This window comes from Thunnus maccoyii, chromosome 16, assembly GCF_910596095.1.
Source record: "Thunnus maccoyii chromosome 16, fThuMac1.1, whole genome shotgun sequence".
Taxonomy (NCBI): domain Eukaryota; kingdom Metazoa; phylum Chordata; class Actinopteri; order Scombriformes; family Scombridae; genus Thunnus; species Thunnus maccoyii.
The window spans coordinates 21,922,570-21,950,101 of record NC_056548.1 but is presented as its reverse complement, the minus strand read 5'-3'; the positions used below and the strand labels follow the sequence as shown (position 1 = coordinate 21,950,101).

Sequence of the window (27,532 nt, the reverse complement as noted above, 5' to 3'; positions counted from 1 at the left end):
GACTGTGAAATGTGGAAACTGTTGAGTCCAGATCACTTTTTTTTTTTCTACATAAGCGACCATGCATTCAGCTGCCATAGTGTACAATTCATTACCTTATTCATTATTCATAGTGGAACGTGTACCTCCGTCAGTGTCATGATTGCTCATTCTACCTGTGTCCAGAAATCGTGATTGCCATCCCGAATCTGCATGGTGTTTCGCTTTTTGATGTCCTTGTAGTAATCCCACATAAAATGCACCTTCATTCATATCACCTGAAGAGAAACAACGTTGACAGTCCTGTTGCTCACTAACACTAACTTCCTCTTGTGTTTCAGAACCGTGGTGAAATGCAACATCGCCAAGTCTCAGGCCTTGTACAGCGCCCAGCGGGGACTGAAGACCAACAACGCAGCTGTCTTCAAAGTGGGGGCCATCATGATTAACATCCCTCAGCACCCCGCTACTTTGCACAGCATGATGGTCCGCAGCTCCCATCAGCTCTCCAAACAGATCTCCGACCTCATCCGCCAACCCTCCAACAGGTAAGTCTGCTCCGTTTAGCTGTTTTTAAATACCGCAAGACAGACGCTAAACTGCTGTACACTTGTAGCTATATTTAGATTTGTGATAGAAAGCTTCTAAGAACTTTTCATTTACATAAGTGACAGATTACCTCAATATATCTACACTGTTGCCAGTTAACTGTGTTCAAAGCCTGTGTATGGCCTGTTTCCATGGTAACATTTTGAATTATGTTAATATATTTATAGAGTTGTAGGTGTGCTTAGGATGTTAAACAATTTTTCCATTATTTGATGTTCACAGGAATATGAGCCAGTTTCTGCAAAGCTCTGCATATTAACACACTCAGCACACAGTTTTTCAGTGGACTGAAGTGGATCCACTCCCTTTGTTAACATTGTTCACCACTTATGTCGATAATTAGCCAACTGTGACTGAGTGAGCAAATGTTTTTTTTCCTCCCCTGCAGTCCACCTCCCAACAGAGAGGACACCCCCACACCACAACCCTCCGACAAGGCATCCAGCATCAATCAGACCCCCGTAGAGGCCAACGAGTTCCCCCAGCTTCCTGAAGGACTGGAGAAGAAGCCCATAGTCCTCAAGTTCAGCGCCATGATGGATGGCATCACCATCGGGGCTGCCCTGCTGCCCTCACTGAAAGCAGAGTACAAAATGGGTCGCATGAAGAGCCATGGCATGACAGGTGTGTGTGAGAAAAGAGATCCGACCTTGATTTCCATGATAGTTTGAACTAATTGGCGAACAGTCTATTTTTCCTTCTAGATTCATTTTTCCTGTGCTTGAGCGTCAATGTCGCTCTTTCTGACGTGTCATACATTTCAAAATGACATTTTATTGGGAAAAAAAACTGGATACAAAATACTTTTGCCTTGTCTTTCTGTTTTTAATATCCATTTTGAGGAATACTTTCTCCTTTCTTCACTCGTTCCTGTGTTTAGGAGCACAAACCAGTTTCACCTTTGAGTTGCCAAACCACAAGCTTTGCTTCCAGTCAAAAGTGTCCCCAGTGGACATGTCCACCATGCCACCCTCAGCCAGCCTCACCCTGCCCCCGGTCACCATGTCAGGAGAGTACATCATGGAGGACCACGAGAGCCACTCAGACCAGGGCTGGGGTGGCGATGACTTCCCAGCAAAGCAGGGGAACTACCTCCAAGGCAACTACCTGCGCTGTGTGGCTGAGGTAGGAGGCTCCTGATGGGATGGTTTACTTTTGCATACCATGGCAGTGATTAACAGTTGAATAGCTGCCCAGCTGAATTAACAGAGCAGCCTGTGATGATTTTAAACCCGCACTAACTTGTCTCCTCTGGCGTGCAGATTGGTTCTTTTGAGCACAACCTGACCACAGACCTGCTCAACCACCTGGTCTTCCTGCAGAAGGTTTTCATGAAGGAGGTCAATGAGGTCATTCAGAAGGTGTCAGGTACTGTACCAAAAGCCAACACACATTTTTAAATTTTTTTCATACTTGCATTTTTATACATTTATAAATTATAAGGCAAAAAACCTACACATTACCATGGAAGCCAATACGAAACTATATAATTTTCTTTGTTGCTGTAATGGCTCAGTTTCCTCTCAGATCAATAAAGTTAATCTAATCCTAAACATCTGACTGTTCCCCAAAGTATTCAATAGCCTACAGCCACTACTTAAGTCATTGAAAAAAAAAAAATTCCACACAAAACATCGCCCAAGGCACATGCACAAATCCAGTCATGTTTATTTCCACAACAGTATTGATAGTAATTTGTTTAACTCACTAAGCTTAATCGATGTAATTGCCCAACAGAGAGAGAAGTGAGTGTTTTGTGCCGTTTTAGGCTAAAGAATAATGAGAATGGTGTATGGCAAGTATTCACATCAGGGGATTGAAAGGAAGTTCCAATGGGAAACTTTGGCAGATATTAGAAACTCACATATGTAGGTACACAAGTACATCACACGCTATCTATTTCACAACAGTCTGTTGGAACTTGTGAGGCTGACTTGTATACTTCCTGTCCCTGCAGGAGGAGAACAACCTATCCCACTGTGGAATGAACACGATACCTCAGCAGATGCAGACAAGCCAAAAATCCTGCTTTATTCTGTCAGCCTCATGTTCAAGGTATCTCATGTTCAGTTTCTCTTTGTATGAAAATGCAAAAAAAAAGCACCTCAGTCGCGCTGGGAGAAGCAGCCCGGTGAAGATTTAAGACCAAACTTTATATCATTTCAAGTAACAGAACCAGGAATGGTTTGAGATTTGATATATGATTGATGTGATATAGATTTTTGTTCTATTTTGAATATGATTGTCTGAAAGCCATTTTCCTGTTTCACAGGGAATCCAGATGACAGCCACCACTCCTTCCATGCGAGCCGTGCGCTTTGAGACGGGTCTGATCGAGCTGGAGCTATCCAACAGGATCCAATGCAAGGCTCAGCCCGGTGGCAGCAGCAGTTACCTTAAACTGTTTGGGAAATGTCAAGTAGATCTCAACCTAGCCCTTGGACAGATTGTCAAGCACCAGGTACAGATCAGCCTCAGACTGGTGAAATAAGTACCCTGCTTTAAGAAACTTTCACAAAAAAAGCACAAAATACAAATACTTGAATAAAGTTAGGACCTGCTTGGTTTTAGTAGATGGCTATCTGACTCCATGTCATTTTACAGGTGTATGAAGAGGCTGGGTCAGACTTCCACCAGGTGGCGTACTTCCGAACGCGGATCGGTCTGCGGAATGCTCTACAGGAGGAGATCAGCGGCTCCTCCGACAAGGAAGCTGTCCTCATCACACTCAACAGACCAATTGTTTTCGCCCAACCAGTGGCATTTGACAGAGGTTCAGTTCATTTTTTTCTCTAAATCACATCACAGTCCTCTTAGGCTCTTGGAGTTAACACATCCATCATATAAAAACACAAAAAAATATTTAAAAAACAAAAATCTGCCAAATGTATTGATGTCTTGAGCCCTACTCTGAACCTCATAAGGGTTTTTCAGTTAACTGGAAGTCTCTAACACTTCTGTGACTTCTTTACATGACATTCAAGATTTAAAAACTCTTTCTACCCACCTGTGTTTCCTACTGCAGCTGTGCTCTTCTGGCTGAATTACAAGGCAGCATATGACAACTGGAATGAGCAGCGCTTGGCCCTCAACAAGGACATCCACATGGCCACAAAAGAGGTGGTGGACAAGCTGCCAGGCATCCAGCAGACTTCAGCCCAGGCCTTCAGCACCCTCTTCCTTCAACTGACGGTCAACGACCTGGGCATCTGCCTACCCATCACCAATACATCCCAGGTAATCTGCTATGCTTGGTTTTATTTTTTTTTTGGTCCATCATCAGTTTTGTTAAGATATTTTACATCTAAACTTCGGGGCGTAGATGTCCAAGTTTATATATATTGTACTTGATATAGTGTATAAACAATAGCAGGGTTGCTGTCTGTTAGCTTTAAGGTCATTCAGGTCAAACTGTCCACATTTATTTTGATGTTTATGGCAAATAATTTAAGCAGAAAGCTAACCTTTTACAAAGACTTAACGCATCTTCTATTGGCATTTAATTACCATGGTTGCATTTTTTTGCTGTGTTTTACCTCATGTAAAGCCAAGGTTTGCAGATGTGTTGTGTAGCATATAAAATGTACATGCGTCTCCTTCTGTAAGTAGCTTTCATTTACTGTAATGAAACAAACAGTCTTTCATTTGGATTCTCGTTTAAACTAAAAAGAAGTATAACATGCAGAAATAATTTTTGGCCTCTTTTCTCAAATTATCAAATTATGTCAATACTGCATTTGATCATCTTCTTCTTCACTGGCATTTGGCAGCACCTACTGTACCAGTGCTCATGACATTTATTTCTCTTTTATTAATAGCCTTGAGAAACATGTACTTAGAGTATGTTCCTAAAAAGAGATGATCTTCTGTTATCAGCTTTGATATCAGTGTTTCCCCTACTGTAACTGTTGCTAAGCAAGCAGACCAATAAAAAAACATGTCTACACCTCCACACACTCTTCCTCTCACTGACCTCAACAAGATACACTTTTAATGCAAAGCAAACAATTTCTGATCGTATACAGACTCATAACATAAGTACATGCTGGCTGGCCTATTTTTAATGACAAGGCATATGTGCAACATATGTTAGATTTACTGTAAAATAGACTTAGGTAGACATTTTTATTTTAGAGACTTGCAGTAGTGTTGTCGTTTATTTTTTTTATCCACAAAATGTATTTTACTGTTTATCTGCTTCAAATGTATAACTTTTTTTTAACATAATTCTTTCAAAAATGTATTTTTTATGTGAAGTGATTCAGACTGACGTGTCAACTGAAATTTTGTTTTGCTAAAAAATTTACCTGATTTAGTGCATTAGTGCATTTCTAGGGGAAACACTGGATATCAATGAATGATCCGTATCAGATGTCTTGTTATACTCACAGAATGTCCTTAGAGACAAGATATACCAGCTGTTATGTCACACTTATTTCCATAGAGAGGACAAGTACCAGTTACGGAGGGCATCCACTCTGAAGCTGGGGCCAGCACATCAGTAGGCCGGCATAAAAATGCACGAAAAGTAACCTACAATTTATTACATCTCTTGTGATGGCTTGTTGTGGGACAATGACTTACTGTGATCAATAATCTGTCATGAAATCTGTCACAAGTACACTGCATCACAAGTGCTCTTTTCTTGAAATCGCGGGTGACACCACTTTTAACAGCGCTGGCATAACAACTAATGAAGCTTGAGTTGGTGTCTGGGGTGTTTTTTGAGGTGTGTAATTATTATACTAAAAAAGAGGTTATGCCAGTTGGTGTTCAATGTATTGCTTATCTGTTACTAAAATGGAGATTTTTCAGACTACCATGAAATTCTACAAAGTTTTATACCCAACAATATATACCCACACTAGATCTAATAACACACTGCATCGCTGCACATGGCAGGCTCTGTCTACTTAAGAGAACGCATGTTGACCTTTGAAAATTACCTGGATTCCTGCACGAATTGCTCCAAAACTGTCATCTGATTGTGATCTGAGTTATAATGACAGGTAATCGAATAGTTATAAGATAAGACATACTTTCCTCTGCCTCTAGTTATGACTGAGATGACGATCAGACTGTAATTTTAGGATTAATACAGAATTAATCCAGAAATTCAGGTAATGTGGGCGAATCTTTTCCCATCCGACAGTAAAACCCAATCTAACAAACCAAAAAGCTTGGTAACATTTCACTCAGACGTCCACAGAGTACAGTGAGAGTATGTATGAATGGTCTGTCATTTGCAGATTTTGCAATTAATGTCTACCTTGATTTGAAGTATTCTAACAAAATATGATCTATTTAAAATCTCATGAAAAGATCTGTGTGGACCATAATTACATTTCCATTGATAGATAGTACAGTAGAATGAAGTGTTACCAGCTAACTCTGCCTTTTCCCAAAACATGGAAGTGGGTTTTTTTTCCATGTACTTCCCCCTCAGCCGAGGCTCGGGTAACCCATCTCCCTCTCTCCACTCCTCCACCAGGCCAACCACAGCATAGATTTTGACACGGGCTCAGCTCTGGTTCTTACCATTGAGAGCACACTGATCACCGCCTGCTCCTCAGAGTCCTTGGTGAGCAAAGGCCACTTCAAGAATTTCTGCATCCGCTTCGCCGAGGGATTTGAGACCTCCTGGGACGACTGGAAGCCTGAAATCCGAGGGGACATGGTCATGAATGCTTGTGAGTGGCGCAATATGCTTCAGTTTTATAGCCTTTAATAAATGTTAAAAGCTAGAGCACCTCTGAAATATTGACTGGATGTTGCCTATGCGTCTGTTTGTGGTCTGTATATAGGTATAGTCCCTGATGGTACATATGAAGTATGTTCCAGGACTACAGGGCAGCCCTCTGCAGGCAAGTTCTTTTAACTAAGCTCTGGTCCTAAAAATATGGATCACACCCTAGAGCTCCACAATAAACATGAGACAATTGTCTGAAATTTTTATTTTGCATTAATTTTTATCAGCATCCTTTGCTATTCTTTCTTCTTCCTCAAAACAGAGAGCAGTAGTGCTGGTACCTGGACTCTCAATGTGCTTTGGAAAATGTGCGGCATTGACGTTCACATGGACCCCAACATTGGCAAGAGGCTCAATGCTCTGGGTAACACGCTGACATCACTGACGGGCGAGGAGGACATAGATGACATTGCTGACCTGAACTCTGTCAACATGGCGGACCTTTCAGATGAGGACGAGGCTGACAGCATGTCACCCACCATCCACATGGTCAGTCAGTATTGGGTTCAAATCGAGATAGGAAGTATACTGATATACTATTGCCAACACTGCTAGATTAGCCAATCCTGTTGCTATTTAAATATAATTTTCAAATGAGTTATTATGACACAGTGTTATGTCAAGAGAAATATGCAACTGTTGACAATTAGATCAGATGTCCTGTTGTGATTCCAATGAGAAAGTTCTTATTGGAAGAAGATGTTTGAAAAATCATTTCTTTAGACTTAGAGAGTTATAAAAGAAAGAAAAGAAGAGAAAACCCTGAATGTAGGCAGTGAAGCTTTTGAGTCTGTTGGTTCTGGTTGTCACAAGATAAAGGAATAGTTTGACATTTGGGAAATGTCCAGACAGTGTGCATGTTTTTATATATATATATATATATATATATATATATATATATATATATATATAGTTAGCTTTGCTTAGCACAAAGACTGGAGACAGGGGGAAACAGCTAGCATGGCTCAGTCTAAACTTGACAAAATCTGGGTACCAGCACCTTGAATGTGACAATTTTTGGTTTTACAGGGCCTTATGTGTGGGACCAAATCTCTGCTTGGCCTGGCAATCTCATGGTGACAACAAGACTCACTGCACCTGGCCAAGAAATAGTCCCACACATAATGCCCCGTAAAACCACAAAAAATTATTTTTACTTATATGTTTTTTGTACAGATTAAAGAAACCAGGTAGGACGTGTTCAGTAGTGAGTTTTAGAGGTGCTGGTACACAGATTTTGTTGCCAATGTACAGAGCCAGGCTAGCTGTTTTTTGCTATTTCCAGTCCTTTATGCTAAGCTAAGCTAACTGGCTGTTGGTGGTAACTTCATATTTAACATACAATTAATATGAATAAGCATACTTCCCCAAATTTTGAACTGTTCCTTTAATATTTCATCAATAAATGTGAAGAAATCTTACCTAGCTTACTTTTTTAAAAACAAAGCGTCAGAAGGTAAAGTCTGACCCGAGTCGTCCATTCTCCTACCTGTCCATCCATCTGTCCCTGCCGTTGTTTGCAGAGTCCAGAGAACCTGTTCAGCCCACGGCTGACCTTAAGGAGGCGTCTGGTAAACCACATCCTGGGCCTCAACCCCAGGCCCCAGAGTGTATCTGTCCCAGCAGACTACTTAAACTGTGCATCGCCTCGCCCCCAAGCAGGCAATGCCAGGGCCCAAAGACCTCTCTCCTGGGCCTGTGTATGTAGCCACCCCACAGTATTAAACTCTTCTCTGGGCTGACAAAATCACTTCCAAGGTGGCGTTACATATCAGTCACAAATTAGGGTTGTGGATTCCACAATGCTGAGCAATGCTGTTTTATGCTGGAGCTAAATAGCATGATAGCAGAGTAGATAATAGTGTTGCTTAGCATTTGCTTTCACTGCCCTCCTCATTAAGCTTCAATGATGGGTGAAAAGAAATAAATTAGTCTAAATTACACAATTGCCTGTGGCAAGGATGCTTTCCTCTCTCACTTTGAATGTAGTGGTGATGGTGGTGGTGGTATTTCCTGTTTTGTGCCATTTTGTATTTTGTTGTCCCTGGTGTGTTGATTGAACTACATATAACCTACTCTGACTGAATCATAGAGATCAAAATAACCCAAATTTAATGAGACTGATTTGAGAAGGATGCATTTTTATTTACAGCAACTGCCTGGTGGAGATTGTTTTTAAAAAAGGGTTTTGGGTTTGATCAGCAGGTTTGTGACTTTTTCAGTTTGACCACATAAAAGTGTTTGGGTGTCTATCATTATTTTTGATCCAACAGGAGACCGTTGACCCCAGAAGGCAGATGTCGATGGGGAACCAGGTGATTGACGCTCGCGGGAGGAAGTTCACCAAGAGGGTGGTGGACATCAGAGAGCTGAATGAACAGGCCAAGGTCATCGACGACCTCAAGTAAGATTCCGGCTTTCTCAATTGTTTAGTTTACTCTTATTTGTTTAGATTATATGATTTGACATTAATAATTCTAAAAGGTTACACAAGTGCTATCCTGTTAATACTATCTATATCCTCTTTTCTTAATTACAGGAAATTGGGGGCCAGTGAGGGCACCATCAACCAGGAGATCCAACGCTATCAGCAGCTGGAGTCTGTTGCCGTTAATGACATCAGGAGAGACGTCAGAAAGAAACTACGTCGCTCCAGCATGAGGGTGAATTCTCATCTATTTACCTGCCACAAATAGCAATGTATTCACCACAGCAGTCTGAGTATACTTTTACAAGACCTGTTTCTGACTTTGTGTTTGTTCCTCACCAGGCGGCCTCTCTAAAAGATAAGTGGGGTCTTGGCTATAAACCAAGCTACAACCGCTCCAAAAGCATCTCAGCAGCAGCAGGCAGGCCGCCTCTAAAAAGGATGGACAGACAGAGGTAACAGAGGGCAGGAGTAGCCACTTTCCCCGGTGTTATATTGTAATGGAAATGACACTGTTAAGGTTGATTAATCTAGCACTTACTGTAAACAAAAGAGATCATGTAATCTCTGTCTCACACCAGTGCTGCTGGCACTGTGTGTTTTCCAAAAACATTTCCCATTAACCCTGTTACAAAGAGGATGCAGGGGAAATAAAAAGGTGCTCATATTTTAATTATGCAGATATCTCAGAATGAATGCAGTAATGATATTAGACGCTATAACCTATAACCTATATCCTGAAACCAACTATAAGCTAATTTATATTGTACAAATGTCATTTAGCACTTACCTGGCACTAGTTCATGTCACTTTACTGTGTCTTCAGTTCCAGAATAGGGGATGTGGATGATTTACCAGACGTGCGTGTGGATGCTGCCTCTCCCGGACCCCGGGTCACCTTCAACATCCAGGACACGGTAAACATATTTCTACAAGCATCCTGCATATCTCACATAAACACAGAAGAGAGACAACTTTAACACAATAACCGAATGTAGCTTTTTATAGATTTAATTGCACTGTAGAAGTCTGTTTTTTGACGTAATTTATAACCAAATTAATCATTAATGCAATGACAAAGTAGATATCTTTAGTTGTGTGCCATTTTATGTTTGAAAATCATCATCTCATCCTCCATTTCTATGTGTTTGTCAATGTATTTGATCTCCATACCATATGATATTACATGATAACACCTCATGATGTCATATGATCATGGGGGTTTTACATTCTATTTTAAAAGCAGCTCCGAGGGAGCGGCTATTATGCTCTGAGGATTTTTATGAGTATATTTTGGATGAGCTCCTTTTTGATAACTCTTCTGTTCAATTTAAGCTTAATAATCAGGCCTTGGAATCCACATTTGCACCTGTCAGTCCAGGAGAGGTATTCAAGGTATATGGTATATTCAAAAAATTGAATTTAACCAATTCAAATACCTAACCAACACCAACAAATACTTCTGTTTCCTATTCTCCTCTGTGATTACCTTGATGGTGCTGATAGGATTTTGAATATGCAAAGTCGAAACAGGATGATGAAATACCAGCTTCTGCATTAAGTATATTAAAAGCAGCAACATTATATCGAACAGTAGTGTGAGTTGATTTGCATGATAACTTACTGTTATCCTGCTCTGTGTGATTTATTGTGCTGCATAGATATTTCCAGAATTTATACTTCTACAGGGACCGCATTAAAATGTATGTTCCACAGTCTTTGTTACTTTTCTGTTGATGAATGCCAGAAGCATACCATCAAGTACAAAGAAACACTGTGCAAGACAACAATTTGTCCTTGATTTTACTCGGATAAGCTCACCAAAAGCATGTTTTCAGAAACTAATTTGTATAATAAAAAAGCTAATACAAGTTTATGGTTTGATTACATTATGATAAATTATGAAGTCCGCTCATGCTCATCCTGTCTTGAAACTGCATAAAAATCCTAATCAGCTTTGCTTCAACCTTAATATATTTGCTGATTTCTAACAACTCTGCATGGTAAGCATCTGAACCGAAGTCTGTTGGCTCTTGTTTGTCACAACAGTAAGTCTTCTCTCACACCCAACAATATCAAAATATAAGATTGAATACATATATAAGCTGAGATTCATATGTGCCATGAACAGAACCATATAATATTAAATTGGTATGATTACCATGATCTAATTAGACACCTCATTGACAATTCAATCCCTCCCTCCCTGAAAGTCTGAAGATTTTAACGGCATCACCTTCCTGTTTTGTGCTGTACAAACAGATATCAGGTTGAGCTTATTGGAAAGAGCAGGTTCAATAAAAAAAACTTTTTTTCGTTTAATGTAATTACACTTAATTATGAAAATTATTTTTCCTAACTTATTCCTTATTATGTCATGTTGCTACATGTTGCAGTCATAAGACCTTGCTAATATTATAACTGTTACAAAACTAATTCATTAGTGACAAAAATGCACTCAGAAAATCCAACCTTTCATTCAGTAATTCAAAAGAAACACTTCATGAATATATTTTTCTGGGTTTTTTCGCTCAGCGCAGTTTGAATGTTGCTTGATCTGCTTGCAGACGTATTTTCCTGCTTGGTGTAAATGATCAAATCTCTCTCACGACTCAAAGCCTCCAATCATCACTCTTTAATGATGACAGACCCAGACTGACTCTGCTTAAGGCCATATTGACTGCATTTGCCTCACTTGTCAATCTCTCTGTGGTCATTCGGCTTCTCCCACCCACATACTTGCCTTGGCCACAGAGTTATTCACAAACGTGTATTTCTGTGATTAGATTAATACCATGCCAGTGGTTTTAGATGGTCAGTGAAACAACCTAACAAATAAGGTCAAATATTGTTGTCGAGCTGACCCTCAGACAGATCTTAAGTCTGGATTATTTTCAGATGCACTTTGCAAAGATTTATGGATGTTCAGGAGCAGTCAGCCTCTGTCAATAGCTACATTGGGGATCTGTTGTTACTGTTGATTAATGAGCTTTTTCTCACATTCTTGGTAAGATAAGGGCACTTTTAAACTTTTTTTTTTTCCATCTTCACTCTCTTTGAGAGTATGTTCATCTTTTCTCCTGTCAGGGTTTCATGTTGTCCTCATCTTCCTCCTTGTCTCACACTGTCTCTCTTTCATTCCTCTTTACAAAAAGTGCATGACCTCTCAGCTCCTCTGAGAACAGTTGCAGGCTGGTAGTGTTCTGTCATTGGACATGTTGTCAAAAACTAGACATCTAAACTGTTCTTTGATATTTGATTTTAGTATTAGATTTTAGATTTTATTTACATAAAGATTGAATGTCATAAAGAAGAGAAAATAACTTCTAATCAATATGGTCCAGTCAACAGAACACTCCTCCCTCAAAGTTTAGATTCTTTGGCTAGCTTTCTATTTAAGACATCATCTCCATTAGTTGCTGGATTGATGTCTCTAAATAGAAAGAGCTTTATGTCGACATAAAATCTGCCCTGAGTTTGACTCTCTGCCCTTCTCTGAAGTTTCCTGAAGAGACAGAGGTGGACCTCTTGTCAGTCACCATCGATGAGCCATCCTATCCTCATCATCACCATCATCTTCATTCTCCATCCGTTACCGACGGCCAGCACTCAGTTTTCAGTGCCCCTTGCACCCCTGCTGTCTTCTCATCCACACTTCCCTTCCAGCACGACGACATAAGGCGCGATGACCTGTCCTGGTCCTCATCCGAGGACTCCGAAAAGGAGGACGAGTTTGAACGTGAAAGACCAACGAGCTATCGAAGGCCTTTGTGAGTTTTCTTTTTTATTTGCCCTGCTTTTGTCTACTTAAGCATTCTTGTGATGAATGTTAGATGAAAAGCACCATTAATCTCACATTATAACTGCATGAAAGCCTTGAATTTATGATTTATATCTTATACTTTAAATGAGGTTTCACAGTTTTCAGCTTTCACTACAACAGTCTCTTTGCTCTGTCTTCTCAGCCAAGCGTCTCACAGGAAGTCGTCAGGCTTTTCTGCCGTGAGTCAGCTGTTCAGCGAACGCTGGCCGGGCACGGCCGCCAATCGCAGTTTCAGTGGCCCAGCAACTGAACGAAACATCGACTTTGAGCTGGATGTCCGTGTGGAGATCGACAGCGGGAAGTGTGTCCTTCACCCCACCACTCAGCAACCTGAGCATGAGGACATTTCCTTCAGAAGGTACGATGAAAAGCATCTCTTGTTCTGAAAACTACACGTTTTCAGACATAACATTTCCTGCTGTCTCCTGCTGCTGCAACTCATTTTTGAAACATCTAGTAAAAAGAAGAACAAATCAGATTCTACATTCTGAAATCCTCCTCAGTGATTTGCCAGATAAAATTTTATGCTGTTGCTGGAACAGCTGCGTCTGCTTGTCCTCAGTGGATACAAGAAACTTTTTACCGTGAAGCGTATTCAGATAACTTAACAGAATCAGGCATAAGCACACCTTCTTCATATTACAACACTGTTCTCCCTGTGGGTTTTGTAGGAGCTGTGAGCGCAGCCTCAAGAGTCTAGACCAGGAGTCTCCTCCCAAGAAGAAGAAGCTGCAGCCCACCTACACCTCCACCACTCACCTCCTAGCTGGCAAGAAATGTCCCTCCTCCCTGCAGACCAAATCCAACGACCTGGAGACCACAGTCTTCTACATTCCAGGAGTAGATGTTAAGGTCAGCTTCTCCCTCAGCATCCACATTGCCCACAAGTTTCTACTCTGTGTTTACATTGAATAATTAATTCTTCTCTTTCTTTCCAGTTGCACTACAACTCCAAGACCCTGAAGACGGAGTCGCCCAACGCTTCGCGTGGATCCTCCCTCCCTCGCACTCTCTCCAAAGAGTCGAAGCTGTATGGTATGAAAGATAGCGGCCCTCCCAACCCTCCCAATGCTGTCCAAAGCAAGACTAACTCGCTCCTACCTCCCCCGCCCCCACCTATTCCATCAGGTATTAAGCATTCCCTCATCCTTAATTGCATGCCCTAGCACCATCTCTAATCACCGACACCACAGCGCCACGCCTCTCCGCTCTTGACGATTCACATCTTCACGTGGATCTGCCGAATCAAATGCATGTGATTTGATCCTTTATGTTAAGGCATGAATCCAGAGGGCACCTTTGATCAAACGGGCTCATGCATATTGATGCACAGCACAGAGGGAAAGACACCACGCCAAAGACATGACTGTTGATATGATTCCCCTTTGTTTATAGTCTAAAAAAATGAGCTTTCAAGTGTAGGCTTCTGGTGCTTTTAACTCCCATGTGTCTTTGCAGCCAAAGGTAAGGGAAGCGGAGGTGTAAAGACGGCTAAGCTGTATGCCTGGGTAGCCCTCCAGACTCTGCCAGAGGAAATGGTCATCAGCCCCTGTCTGCTCGACTTCCTGGAAAAAGCGCTGGAAACCATTCCCATCACTCCTGTGGACAGAAACTATGCAGGTTTGTTTGTTGGAGTCAGATGTGACGCACCGTGTGGTCTGTTCCTTGAGGACTTGTACAGCAGAACTTAGTTGTCTGGCATTCATAGCCATTTCTTTGTGTTCCTCCATCAGCTGTGGCTTCCCAGGAAGAGGACATGGGTCAGTTTGATACGGTGGAGCCACTGGAAGAATCCACCACCTCCCTGGTTTCTTCTTCTACGTCAGCCTACTCCTCCTTCCCTGTGGACGTGGTTGTCTACGTCAGAGTCCAGGTATTCAAAGATCTCTCACAGCCCGGCTGCAATTTTTATACTTCACTTTGTCCAGAGCATATTTACCTTTCAAATCATATAACTTAAATATTGCATTTAATATATTCAGTCTCTGAAGAGAATAGGAAAAGTGAGAAATCTGTGTTTCCAGCCCTCTCAGATCCGCTTCAGCTGCCTGCCAATGTCCAGAGTGGAGTGTATGCTCAAACTGCCCTCTTTAGACCTGGTCTTCTCCTCCAACCGTGGAGAACTGGAGACCCCGACAGGAGCCCACCCTACCGAGGGATCACACCCACCCTCCTCCACTCCACCGGGGCAGCATATCCCCAAACCTCCTCCTAGCAAAGGTCTGTAGAGCATCACTGAGCATTCCCTTTTACATATGTGCAGATATACATGACGTGAGCAACTGCAAAAAGTTCTCAGTCAGACTCTTTGAAAGTTTATCAGCTACAATGCACATACCTGCTAGCTGTCACTGCATGCAGTGACTGGGCCCTGTGTGGTTTAATGATGCTCATAGCTTGTTCTCTTGTATTCATTACTTTTCCCTCTAGTCTGTCTTTTTGTCAGATCATGAAAGTTCTGGTATTCCTTTTGTTTTTTCACAGATCCTTTCCTCAGTATAGAGATGGTACATTATACTGAATCTCAGGTCTTATTTTTTATTTAGTTCAGCCACATTTACAGTAAATGTTCATGTACAGTTTGTTCTCAAGCCAAAAAAGAAAAGCACAGTATTAATATTACAGTATTACATTATTATGCACAGTGATGTATTAACTTTTCAGCAGATAATTCATTTGGATCTCTGCTCTAATTAGCTTACACCGCAGTATTATGATAATGTGACTTTATCATTTCTGTCACATGCAGGCTACTGTAGCTCAGTGGACTGATTTGCGTCTGTTAATAGAGGACAACAAAAGTATTTTAATTAGTTCATGCCTACTGTATGTGACTGCTTTTCTTACTCCATCCGTGTTATTCCTTCTCTCCTCTTGTATCCTTCCAGCGTCTCCGTTGCTGGGGAGCCCTCTGGGCAGGAGCCGCCACAGCAGCAGCCAGTCAGACCTCACCGGGCCCCCCAGTAACTCCTCAGGCCTCAGCTTCACTGCCTGCATGTCTGACTTCTCCCTCTATGTCTTCCACCCCTACGGCGCCGGAAAGCAGAAATCTGCTGTCACAGGCCTGCCTCCAGGCCCAGGACCATTAGGTACGGAAAGAGAAGAGGGGAAGCCTGTTGTAATATTCTCATGCGCTTCTACAGGGCTGCAGTTGTTCATGAAATTTAGTATCTAATGTTCCCACTGATGAAGACTTTACTGTGGATATGATTAAAATAAAAATATATGTATACACATGTGATTTAGGTAGGTTTAGTATAAATGGAAATAACCATGACTTCATGCTTTATGCAAATGGTGGTACAGTATTATCTAGTTATTAATGTATGAGAGGCTACCAAGATTCAAATTAGATGAAAGTGTAATAATCGTCATGATAACCATTCTTTTTCCTGAAGGTACAGTAGACGAGGAGCCGTCTTCAGTAACAGGAAGGAAAGACTCTCTAAGTATCAACCTGGAGTTTGTGAAGGTCAGTTTATCCAGGATGAGGCGGACCGGAGGCCCCACCTTCATTGAAAGCTTCATTCCCGGCAAAGGTGGCAAAATGGACACCACCCTCATCAACATCTCAGGTACACTGTCAGCCCTAGGAGATGTCACCATTACTATTCCTGTTTTGTCTGTGTAAAGTTAATTTTTAACTTTGAACTTTCTTTCTGCAAGAATTGAACGGATTCTTTAAATTTGAAGGTTTGTTTCAAGGAGGCGAAGTCAGGAAATGTGATAAATTCCCAGCAGACTTAAAGTATAAATTAGTATATAGGAATGTTTGTTAAAGCCCAAATTTGTTATTTCATGGGACACATATAAGAGTAGTAAAGTTACCTTGTTGCAGCTTCATGCTTTCAGTTTTATTTTAAAACCATCATCAGAAGGAACTACAGATGTCAGCTGATTGCTCAGTTGCATCAGATTAAGTCACAGGCCTAAAATGCATGTGAGATAAAGCATCAACACAAGTCAACATCATGTAAACAACTTCAGTTCCTTAGAAGCTTGTGGACCATTGTTCATGGATGATGGCAAAAGCGTCTCTAAGAAGTAGACTGTCACAGTATTTACTTGATTTTTTTGTGTTTTTGTATATTGTCCATGAATGTCTTTTTCATGAGTTGTCTCCAACTTTGTTTTCCGTTTTGCTCATTCAATCAGCCTTACAGCCAGGACATTTGAAGTGACATACAACCAAGCATTTAAATACATTCAGTGTTGGATCTTTAGCAGATGTTAAATATATTATTAGGTACAGTCCTAGAAGTTTACATCAGCTACATGAAATATACATGTCCAAACGAGTGCATGAACTCATGAATGGGACATCTTACTAGTATAGAAATGACCCTGGGGAGCATAATGAAATGAAAAATTCACCCTTTTAATCTTTGACTGTCAGGTTGCACAAGTGCTTCTTTTTCCCTTGTAGGTTTGTGTTAACGAGCATTATGCTACCGATGTGCTTTCATTATAGAACGTTTTATAGGTGTGTCTATATGAACAATTGTAACACTGTCTCCTCAGCTGTGTGTGATATTGGCTCGGCTTCCTTCAAGTACGACATGAGGCGACTGAGTGAGATCCTGGCCTTCCCCAGAGCCTGGTACCGACGAAGTATCGCCAGACGCCTCTTCCTCGGAGACCAGACGATCAACCTGCCAGGTGACCTTTAGTCCACTCATTGGCTTTGGCCTGTGGTAGGGTTGGTTTGTTAAATGTTGTATTAGGATGGTAGCATGGTAGTTTTGTGGAAAGGAAAGGTCTCAGCTGAATTTGTTCCACAAACGAACAGCAAATATGCAACTAGAACTCTAGTTTTTGTGGTAAAATATCGTCTTTTGCATAGCGTCTAACACCATGAGCAGAGAACGTGTATATTTTGTTTGTTGTTGACCTTTGTATGAAAGTAGTGCTAGAAGTTTGAAAAAAAGCAGAATAATACTAACATGGTCTTCAAGATAAACTTACTAACATGGACAAAAGAAAAGAAGGAAAAGACTCAACTGTAGGCAGAAATAAGTAAATCATTCTTTTAACGTCAGGCTCCATCTATCTCCTAACCAAGGGGGGTTTAGCTTGTGTTCATTTTTAATATCCCATCTCGCTGACCTTCCTTCAGCCAACATTTCCTCCCTCTGTTCCAAGTTGACATTTCCAAGGCTGTCCTTTACTTACATCTCTCAACCTTTACCTGGCTGCAGCCTCTGGCCCCGCCACCCCGGACTCGGCCGAAAACATCACTCAGCATCTGTCCCCCGAGTCCAGCCGGAAAGCCTATTGGAGGACCTGGGACGGCAGCACCGGGACGCAGCACATGCCCCAATCGCCCAACGTCTTTTCTGAGCACTCCACCGGAAGCAACATGTCCCCGGGCGGCCTGAGCCACCTCAAGTCCCCCGCACCTGGTCGCACCAGGAGCGTGTCTGATTCCTCAGCCCCGAGAAGAGGTAATTACAAAAAGTCTTCCCATTTCCAAATGCAACTCCTTTTCCTCCGCCACGTTTTTACTCATCTTTATTCCCTCTCATCCAGATTCGGTGACCAAAACATCCACTCCTTCGTTCAGTAAAAACGGCAAAGCAGCGGGTCAGCAGGGGGCGCCGTGGGAGACGTTGGTGGTGTTCGCCATCAACTTGAAACAGCTCACCGTCCAAATGAATATGAGCAACGTCATGGGAAACAATACGTAAGTTGTTACAGTTTCTTGACTGAAAGGATGCAAATAGACAGATATTACACTTATTTCCATAGCGATTTCTGAAATCAATATGTATTTGACATATATATATTAGTTCCTATTTTTATGAGAAATTACCTGCCTTTTCAAAGAGTGACTCTATTTTATTAACTTTTTTCAGTTTGTCCCTGATGTCTGAAAAAAACTCCAGTGCCCTCTAACAAGTGATACAACAGTTAATAAATCTTTATAAATAAACAGACATCCATATCATTTTCTCCCTCTGGGTATATTTGGATAAATCCTGTGAGTGTTACTTAAATTGGCCTCAAACTTACACATGGAAGTAAAAAAATCTGGCAAAGGAGTCTAGGAGGGATTCATATCACCCATGACAGCTGTAAAAGATAACCCAAAATAACTTAATTATTATTCAGTGGCCCTTGATGTTACATCTTTTACTGACTGCCACGCTCTCTCTCCGCAAATGAGATATACACACTTGTCATTCACATTCATGAAAAAAAACTCTGTCTCCCATTCCTTATGAAAATAGTATATTTTTTTGCCTTTTATTGACCTGACTTTTTTCTGCATTGTCATCGTCAAGTCTGGTGTGTGCTCACCAGCACCTGCTAACATCGCCCAATGGTACCATGGCTGTATAACGAGAAGGTTACAGCATTACTGACATAAACCAAACTTGACAGCAGCGTAACTCGTTTAATTGACAGCTGATTGGAAAATAATCATTTTGTGTCAGAAGGGGGCGGGATGTCTGTGAATTTGATTGGAATAGAAATTTAAACAAGTTTACCAATTGTCTTTGTGTTATCAAATTCACCCGACCTACTATGAATCCTCCATCCAATGGAAAGAAATTGCATAAAAACTGTACATTCTTCTGGATTGAGTCATACAATCCCCTAACCCAGGTTGTAGACATTGCAAAACAAGCCCATTCAACGGAGCGCATCCGCAGGCTCCGTTCTCTCACTACACTATGATGCTTGCAAAAAGGGAAATCAGCCAAAAAAAAAATGGCTGGCATCCCTTTTATTCTCGGTGGAAAATGCAACATTTTAAGATAGTTTCAGCATTAAAAAGCGTTTTGATAACATTTCTAGCAAGAAATGTGCATTTTATTTTCATAATCTTCATTCAGTGAATGTATGTGATGTTTAGTTTGTCAGTTATTACGCAGATATTTTTATGCTTTCTATCGTTGCTATGGTGGTTGCTAGGGACGCTACTACAGCTGAAACTATGTAGCTTACATGTTTGAATCATTGTCTTTGCGTTGTCTCTGTGCTGCAACTTTCTATCTCCTTTCTACATCTGATATTCCACTCTTAATGCCTCTTTACCGCCCACTCTTATGGGCTCAATTCACCTCTACTACACTGTTGTACTTTAGTGCCGTCGTTACAACTTTCACCTCTTACAGTTAAGACACAATTGCAGGAAATGCTGCTGAATCAGTGACAAACACAACAGCCTCATAACTAAGGCAGTACTGTTTTTATGAGCTGTGGGTCATCATAAAGTTAAAAAAACATCTTCCACTCAGGAGGAAATGTGTGGGCAACACACACCTGTCTGCTGACTGTTCCTCACCAGGTCAGGATAGACTTCTCCAGCGCTGTTTAAATTATTTAAGATTTCAGAATATTTTTCAAACATGAAAACATTTATACAGAAGTCTTATATGTTTTTTTTGAAGCAAGAATTGATTTCAGATCATCTGATCGTCCGTACAGGCATTATTGATGAGATTTTTTATTTGCCAGTAAGGTACGTTCAGAGCGCACAAAGTATTAATAAAGAAATCTACACTCTGGACCACAAATCTGTACTTGGATATGAGTTTATAGTATGTTGTCATATTAAAATGATATATTGAGATTATGATATACAAGCTTAAGTACATAACAATATCTTGGTGTACAAAAGCTGACATATTTACTCGTCAATCAGAGTCGCTACTTCTGGTCGCCTGGTCTTTTCCTTCTCTCTGGGCTGTTTTTCTTCCCGGGCAAGTCCTCCCAATGAGTCATTTACGTTTCATAGAGAGCACTTCTACATTATTCAGCAGCACTCACAGTTGTGTTTTTTTTGCCCCTGCAGCTGGACGACCAGCGGACTGAAGAGTCAGGGCCGCCTGTCTGTGGGCAGCAACCGGGACCGAGAGATCAGCATGTCTGTGGGCCTCGGCCGCTCCAAGCTCGACTCCAAGGGCGGGGTGGTGGGTGGCAATATAGACGTGAACACCCTGGAGATGGTCTGTAAGTAAACACAGCGTCGACTTTTTCAGACATCTGGTGTTTTTTGTTTTTTTCTTCCTGCCACTCGTTAGCAGCTCTTATTGCAGCAGAGTGTAAACTGTGGATGTGGAACCGAGCCAGAGTTCAGTGCAGGGTTCTCACACAACACTGAGCCGTGCAGTCATAAAATCCAGACATATAAACTTTCACATTTCACTCTCACTGTTTTACACTTGCCGTGTAAATATATGCTCCATATATATTATATATTTATTGCATTTAGTGTTTAAATAACCTACTGTTACACATATTTAAATGTTATGCATTTGTAAATTGAATATAATTGCGTTTTTCTTTCAACTTAAGTAAATGTCTATTTGAGTATTCATGTTATTTCACCGCCTGCAGTTTTGCATGTAATGAATACACTATGTAGCAGACCGAACTCTGTTAACTTCTGATGACTTTTTAACTTTTCAACAATTCAAATATATTGAAAGTGAAACATTTAAATTGGAATAAGACTGACATTACTTTTAAAGTAAGCTAAAGTTCTACAACTTAGGAAAGTTACCAACAGTAATGAAGTGAAATGATCATCCTCCTCATTTGAAATTGGATCATTTTTCAACAAGTGAAACACATACCGCAGTGCATGAATATGCTGATGCACCCTCCGGTCCACAACACACACAGGGCTCCAACTGCACCTGTAAGCAGCAGATGATGAAATGTTAAACAAATACTGAGCTCAGCAGAAGCAGGCCTTTGCTATTTAAATGTTTTTTTTTTTCATTTAAGTTTAATACATTATCATTTTACACGTTTTTTTGGTTTTATTTTAACATAATAGCAAAGACCATCTCCCACTTTGGCCAAAGAAATAAGGATTTTTTTAAACTAGTTCAGTTTAAATATTATTTTTCAATTCTTTTTCTTAACTGTATCACTTAGATACAAGTTTCTCTCTTATCTCAAGTTATTGTATAAGTGAAGTGGTCACTTGATGCTGCAGTGATAACTCCTTGCTGTTTGTTTTTCTAGCCCACATCTCCGAACACCCAAACCAGCAACCCAGCCATAAAATCCAGATCACCATGGGCTCGACAGAGGCTCGAGTGGACTACATGGGCTCCAGCATCCTGATGGGCGTGTTCAGTAACGCTGACCTGCAGCTCCAGGACGAGTGGAAAGTCAACCTGTGCACGGTTGACACCAGCCTATCAGAGAAAAGGTATGAAACGACGTCGGCAGAAGCCAACTAATCAGCGTACCGCCTCTTTTTCTTGACTTAATCCTGCTCCTGCGGTATGTTCATTCAAGATGTAATGATCTTCTATACACACACTAATTCTGTCTCTTTTTCTTCCATCTGTCTCCCTGTTCTTCGCCTCCCCCCACCATCCTCCTCCTCCTCCTCCCCATCCCCATCTTTTCTCCCTCTCTCCCTCCAGTGAGATCTTCGTCCACGGAGACTTGCAGTGGGACATTTTCCAAGTGATCATTTCACGCTCCACCACACCAGACCTCATCAAGATCGGCATGAAGCTGCAGGAGTTTTTCACTCAGCAGTTCGACACCAGCAAGCGGGCCCTCTCCACCTGGGGCCCTGGCCCCTACCTACCCCCCAAAACCCCCGTCATCAACACAGAGAAGGGAGGTGCAGAGTTTTGTAAGTGTGCCTTTTTCTATACTGCTGGGTGAAAATGTTTAATGCAGACTGTGTCTCAGGGAGTCCTGCTGGTTATAGGAAGAAAAATGATTTGTAATTCTAATAAGCTTCATTTGTATACCACTGTTTCAAAGAGTTAACAAGGTGGTTCAACAACTGGGTGTAATCAAACATGCTCATGAGATAATTAAAAACAAACAAAAAGCAGCATTCGTTTTAAAAGATTGGAGGTTATTTGAGGATGAAGAAATACACAAAAAACAGATCCTGTTACCAGCAGCAACAAGCCTTTATGTTCCAGGCAGAATTGATTTGTCTGCCCACGTCCAAACCCTGCTTCTCTCTTTGTGTCTCATAACCGTCTTTGTCACGCAGACATGGATGCAGCCCATCACCGCCACTGGCCCGGGGTGCTGAAGGTAATCGCCGGCTGCCACATCTCCCTCTTCCAGATGCCTCTGCCCGAGGACGCGGTGCAGCTGGGCGGTTCAATGAGCCTCCATGGTAATCACATGACCCTGGCCTGCTTCCACGGACCCAACTTCCGCTCCAAGTCATGGGCCCTGTTCCACCTGGAAGAGCCCAACATCGCCTTCTGGACGGAGGCACAGAAGATCTGGGAGGACGGTGAGACAGAGAGTTCATTTCAGGGACTTTTATGTTATACAAGATATATTTTAAACTAAATATTTGATGTAAAAAAAAAAAAAAAATGGATTTTTACATTGAGGTTTGGCATTATAATCCTGACTTTTGTTTTTGTTCCACCCAGGCTCCAAAGATGATTCTACCTTCATCGTGCAGACACTGGATTTCCATCTTGGTCACAACACTATGGTGACCAAACCCTGCGGTGCACTCGAAAGCCCAATGGCCACTATAACCAAAATAACTCGCAGGAGACACGAAAACCCTCCACACGGAGTTGCCACCGTCAAAGAGTGGTTCAACTACGTCACTGCCATGAGGAACGAAGGTAACAATCTATTTCTGTTGTATATTAATGTCCCTTAATGACCTTTATTGATAAAAATGTGGATGAAATATTATAAACAGCTCTCAGTATGACAGTTCAACAGCACCTCCAAGATGACCATAAAGTAGAATCAATACTTTTCTAACAGTGACTTCATGAATGTAGGATTTAATGTATCACTGTAGAGGTTGATTGGCTTCATTTTAGTAGCATTTAAAACTTTCAATTTTCTCAACTTGAGACAACTCTGCCTAAAAAGAAGACAGTCACAGCTTTCTGTCTGCCTCGCAGTCGCTGCCTGTTATCTTAAATGCAAAACAGGTGCAGACAGTATTTAAGAAAGCAGAGTAGCGTGAAGGTGACCTTGAATTCAGAAGAGTTTTGACATGTTTTATCTCTCATTTCAGAGTTAAACTTGCTGAGGAACGTGGAAGCCAACAACCCGGAGAGCGGAGTCGCTGCCAAAAGCTCCAGTCTGCTGAGCAGCTTTCGCAGCAACTCCAGCTACAACCATGAAACGGAGACCATCTTTGCCCTTCCCAGAATGCAACTTGACTTCAAGTCCATCCACGTACAAGATCCTGATGAACCTTCTCTAACAGGTATGACCGGACACCACAAAGTAACGTAACTCTGCTGAAGTCTTTTCTTGCCTATTTTTCTGTTATGTAAGTTTGCAAATACTATGTTAATCATTATCCTTTTTATTGGTTCCTAGATTCCAACAGCAAACCCAAAGTGGAGTGCAGCGTGGTGACCGAATTCACAGACCACATCTGTGTGACGATGGACGCTGAGCTCATCATGTTCCTTCATGACCTGGTGTCAGCCTACCTGAAGGAGAAGGAGAAAGGTCTCTTGTCTTTTTACTACAGTCAATCATTCATGCACGTCAACGAGAAGTAAACAATGTTCAGTCATCTCAACCGTTCACGCTCTACAGCACAAAATAATGAATCATCTACAACAAGAACGTCATATTATTCAAGAGTAAAAAAAAAAAAGGCATTCAAAGTTTGGAAAGAAAAGGTATTGTGCAGCACGTCAAGAAAATGACTCATCAAACTATCGGAGAAGAAATAACAAGACACGCCACATCTGTCTGCCTGTACCTGTGAAGCTGTTTGTATGCTGCTGGACACATTTTTGAGAGCAGCATGAATTGCGGGCAGCTGAGTGTTATTTTCACACACAGCAGGGAGGTCAGAGAGCCCAATGCAGGCAGAATTTTAATGGGTTTCCCATTGTCACAAAGGAACAAATTAGCACTCCTCATGCCTGCGACCTCGCATTCTTTTGCGACGATTAAAATAGTTCCACCACTTTGTTGTGTTGACGCTGCAGCTGAATAGAAAGAGAAAAGAAGGAGAGAGGTGAAGATTTTCATCGGCGTTTGATTAATCCTGATTAATTGCAGTAGGGCAGATGGGTATTTGAACATGAATAGAGCCCACGTCTGTACTATCAAGGTGCTGTCGGAGCTTTCAGGGATATTAATGAATGTTTATTGTGCTCTGCCTGTTGTTGATGTTGTTGTTTTTCCTGCTCTGTAAGAGAAAGAATAATGTGTTTGCCGTGTTAAAAGAAAACAGCAGGGCTCTCAAGCGTGTGAAGCAACAACCTTATTGGCTTTCTCCCTCCCCCGTGTGTCCTCAGCCCTGTTTGCCCCGCGGATGTTCTCGGCTCGGCCGGGCCAGAAGAGCCCCACGGCCCTGCACGACGAAAGCTCCTCAGACAAGGACAAAGACGACGGCATCAACTACACCACGGTGGACTGGAGGGAGTTCATGTGCAACACCTGGCACCTGGAGCCGACTCTCAGGTCAGCTCTGCCACGCCGCAACGCACGCATTTTGGAGTGTTTTTGTTTTTTTGTTTTGTTTTTGTTTTGTTGTTGTTAGCGCACACACCCTTTACCTATGACAAATTCGAATAGAGTCACAATGCTCATTCATGAATAGTGCTCATTCAAAACCAGCAGAGGAGAAAATGGAAAATAACATGTGAGACACAGTGTTGTTGACCTTGTGGCCACACCAGATCTGTGCGATGACACACAGACCAAACATGCAAATCCTAACATACAAGGCTGTCGTGCATCACTGTATTAGATGCATGACAGCATCTTTTTAAAAAAGAAAAGTTCAAATTCGCACTTAGCTCAAATCTTTCACGTGACAGAGTGAGTTGGTATCCTTTATTGTACTATTTGTAGCACAAATGGCATGAAATGCAGGCAGTGTTAGTGTTTCAACTATTTTGAGTAGATACAGTAGAATAAAGGATTTTTTTGAAAACAAATAAAAGTCCAGAGCAGCATGAAGGATGAACTGAAATCATATCTCAAGCTATTTTTCATTACATTTGTTTTTGTTTGTGGGGTTTTTGTCATGTTGCAGACTTCTTTTAAGGATTTGAATTGTTCATCTTCTGACATGCAGCAATGGTTTCAAAATATTCCGTTGCTTAAGTCAAAGTAGTAATACTACAGTGTAAAAATACGTTCTGCCTTCATAATGTTAAGTACAAGTACACAAGTATTGGCAGTAAAATATACATAAAGCATCAAAAGTAGACGTCCTCCTTATGGCTCATGACAGTTTTATACTATACTATACTATCTGCATGCTATATTATTGATTTATTATTAGTGATGCATTAATGTGTTGCAGTATTTTACATTACTGATGGTTGAGGTGGATACTGTTGGGTACGTTAGCCAATAGCAATGCATTGTATTTTATACGCTCATTATTATGTTTTGTATAGAGTATCTTCATTTGCAAAGTAACTAACTAAAAAACTAAATACAGCTATTAAATATGAAAAAACAATAATGTGGAGTAAAAGTAAAAATTAAACTATGAGTAAAAGGAAAGTACCTCTGAATTGTTCTTAAGTGCAGTACTTGAGTAAACTTTTTTTATTTCAATCAGAAGAATTTTTTTTTTTTAAAGCACATCATTTAAAAACAGTCCTCTTGTAAATATGAGATGAAATCATTCTTGAATAATCAGCACATACTGTCTGAAATACAATTATCAGTGACTAAACTAAACATTTCCTCTCTCTTCAGGCTCATCTCCTGGACAGGACGTAAGATTGACCCAGTGGGAGTGGACTACATCTTGCAAAAACTGGGCTTCCACCACGCCAGGACTACAATTCCCAAGTGGCTGCAGAGGGGCGTGATGGACCCTTTGGACAAGGTACTGTCTGTTCTCATCAAGAAGCTGGGCACCGCCCTGCAGGACGAGAAGGAGAAGAAGGGCAGAGACAAAGAGGAACATTAAGGAGCCCAAACACACACACACACACACACACACACACCACTGTAATCAAAGCTGTGCATACGTTCTCAGAGGGTCACAAACACTGGATTATTGTATTACAGTGGCTGCTACTGTACAATGCATTTGTCAAACAAACTCATCTTTACCTGCTACAACCTGTGAATTTCAGCATAGTTGTTTACTGTGGTGCATGCCACTAGCAGCTCTGACTGAAGCGTTTTGCACCGATGTTATTTTCTGTATATTTTGAACAAAGTAGCAAATTGTAGAATGATTTGACTGCTTTAATGGTGAAACCCTGCTTCTTTTACCTGTTGTAAATTACCTTACTGAAATCGCTTGAAAGTTTGTTTTAAGGCTTAACAATATTTCATGAGAAATGATTTCTTAAACCATTGCCTTTTCTTTGTTTCCCATGGAACACATGGTAGATATGCTTTATGTATTTTATAGCGTAGTTTTAAGATATTTAAGAACAGTTCAGTGACAGTGTTCTTGATTTTTGACGTGAACAAAGAAGCACTGGGAGGTTACGGCACATCATCCGCTCTGTCATGAGGATGAACATGAACTTGTAATTATAATTTGAACCAAGATCATTATTTATGGGTACGTGAAATGCAAAGTCTATAACATGTATTAGCTTGGTGTGTCAAGCTTATTTTTGTCTTTTTTTTTTTTTTTTAATCCATACAGTATAACCAGTGTATATAATTAAATTTCTTAAATGTGTTGATTTCCTAACTTAATAAAAATATTGCCATTTAATTTTAGACGAATCTCGGGTCTGTTACTTTGCAGTGTTCAGCTGGTTATAACTAATACTTTAACATGAATCTTTATTTTTGAATTTTGGTTTTATGCACCAATTTTACACATAAAGTTCAGTTTAGTCACTACTCAGCCTGTGAAAACACTTGTATAGTTTCTAAAGTGGAGAATGTCCCTGATGATCTCATCAAGGTTATCTTTGCTTTGAGACCAAAAAAAGTAGAGTAGAACAGAAAGCCTGCATTACTATCCAGAGGCAGGGAGTTTGTAAGACATGGGCATTCCCGTCATATC

At 41.1% G+C, this 27,532-nt stretch overlaps 1 protein-coding gene across 10 annotated transcripts in view; it reads left to right on the top strand.

Moving 5' to 3' along the window:
* kiaa1109 (KIAA1109 ortholog) overlaps window positions 1-27,240 on the top strand; it is a 66,186-nt gene extending 38,946 nt beyond the window's left edge. For 2 of the 10 annotated variants that reach the window (XM_042436899.1, XM_042436898.1), the window contains exons 52-90: window positions 321-527; window positions 977-1,212; window positions 1,469-1,713; window positions 1,851-1,956; window positions 2,546-2,643; window positions 2,861-3,049; window positions 3,193-3,361; window positions 3,614-3,825; window positions 5,033-5,116; window positions 6,080-6,278; window positions 6,393-6,452; window positions 6,600-6,826; window positions 7,861-8,037; window positions 8,611-8,741; window positions 8,877-9,000; window positions 9,108-9,220; window positions 9,592-9,682; window positions 10,101-10,160; window positions 12,267-12,535; window positions 12,731-12,946; window positions 13,260-13,440; window positions 13,527-13,716; window positions 14,047-14,208; window positions 14,322-14,461; window positions 14,613-14,808; window positions 15,477-15,677; window positions 15,987-16,163; window positions 17,110-17,247; window positions 17,787-18,032; window positions 18,118-18,271; window positions 20,390-20,547; window positions 21,571-21,760; window positions 21,981-22,198; window positions 22,574-22,825; window positions 22,971-23,174; window positions 23,582-23,776; window positions 23,893-24,027; window positions 24,831-24,996; window positions 26,251-27,240. In XM_042436899.1, the coding sequence (XP_042292833.1) occupies window positions 321-527; window positions 977-1,212; window positions 1,469-1,713; window positions 1,851-1,956; window positions 2,546-2,643; window positions 2,861-3,049; window positions 3,193-3,361; window positions 3,614-3,825; window positions 5,033-5,116; window positions 6,080-6,278; window positions 6,393-6,452; window positions 6,600-6,826; window positions 7,861-8,037; window positions 8,611-8,741; window positions 8,877-9,000; window positions 9,108-9,220; window positions 9,592-9,682; window positions 10,101-10,160; window positions 12,267-12,535; window positions 12,731-12,946; window positions 13,260-13,440; window positions 13,527-13,716; window positions 14,047-14,208; window positions 14,322-14,461; window positions 14,613-14,808; window positions 15,477-15,677; window positions 15,987-16,163; window positions 17,110-17,247; window positions 17,787-18,032; window positions 18,118-18,271; window positions 20,390-20,547; window positions 21,571-21,760; window positions 21,981-22,198; window positions 22,574-22,825; window positions 22,971-23,174; window positions 23,582-23,776; window positions 23,893-24,027; window positions 24,831-24,996; window positions 26,251-26,467 (6,733 nt within the window). In that variant the 3' untranslated portion in view covers window positions 26,468-27,240. The remainder of the gene's footprint in view (window positions 1-320; window positions 528-976; window positions 1,213-1,468; window positions 1,714-1,850; window positions 1,957-2,545; window positions 2,644-2,860; window positions 3,050-3,192; window positions 3,362-3,613; window positions 3,826-5,032; window positions 5,117-6,079; window positions 6,279-6,392; window positions 6,453-6,599; window positions 6,827-7,860; window positions 8,038-8,610; window positions 8,742-8,876; window positions 9,001-9,107; window positions 9,221-9,591; window positions 9,683-10,100; window positions 10,161-12,266; window positions 12,536-12,730; window positions 12,947-13,259; window positions 13,441-13,526; window positions 13,717-14,046; window positions 14,209-14,321; window positions 14,462-14,612; window positions 14,809-15,476; window positions 15,678-15,986; window positions 16,164-17,109; window positions 17,248-17,786; window positions 18,033-18,117; window positions 18,272-20,389; window positions 20,548-21,570; window positions 21,761-21,980; window positions 22,199-22,573; window positions 22,826-22,970; window positions 23,175-23,581; window positions 23,777-23,892; window positions 24,028-24,830; window positions 24,997-26,250) is intronic. The other 8 variants (XM_042436903.1, XM_042436900.1, XM_042436905.1 and 5 more) reach the window with 8 other exon arrangements.
* The last annotated feature ends 292 nt before the right edge of the window (window positions 27,241-27,532 follow it).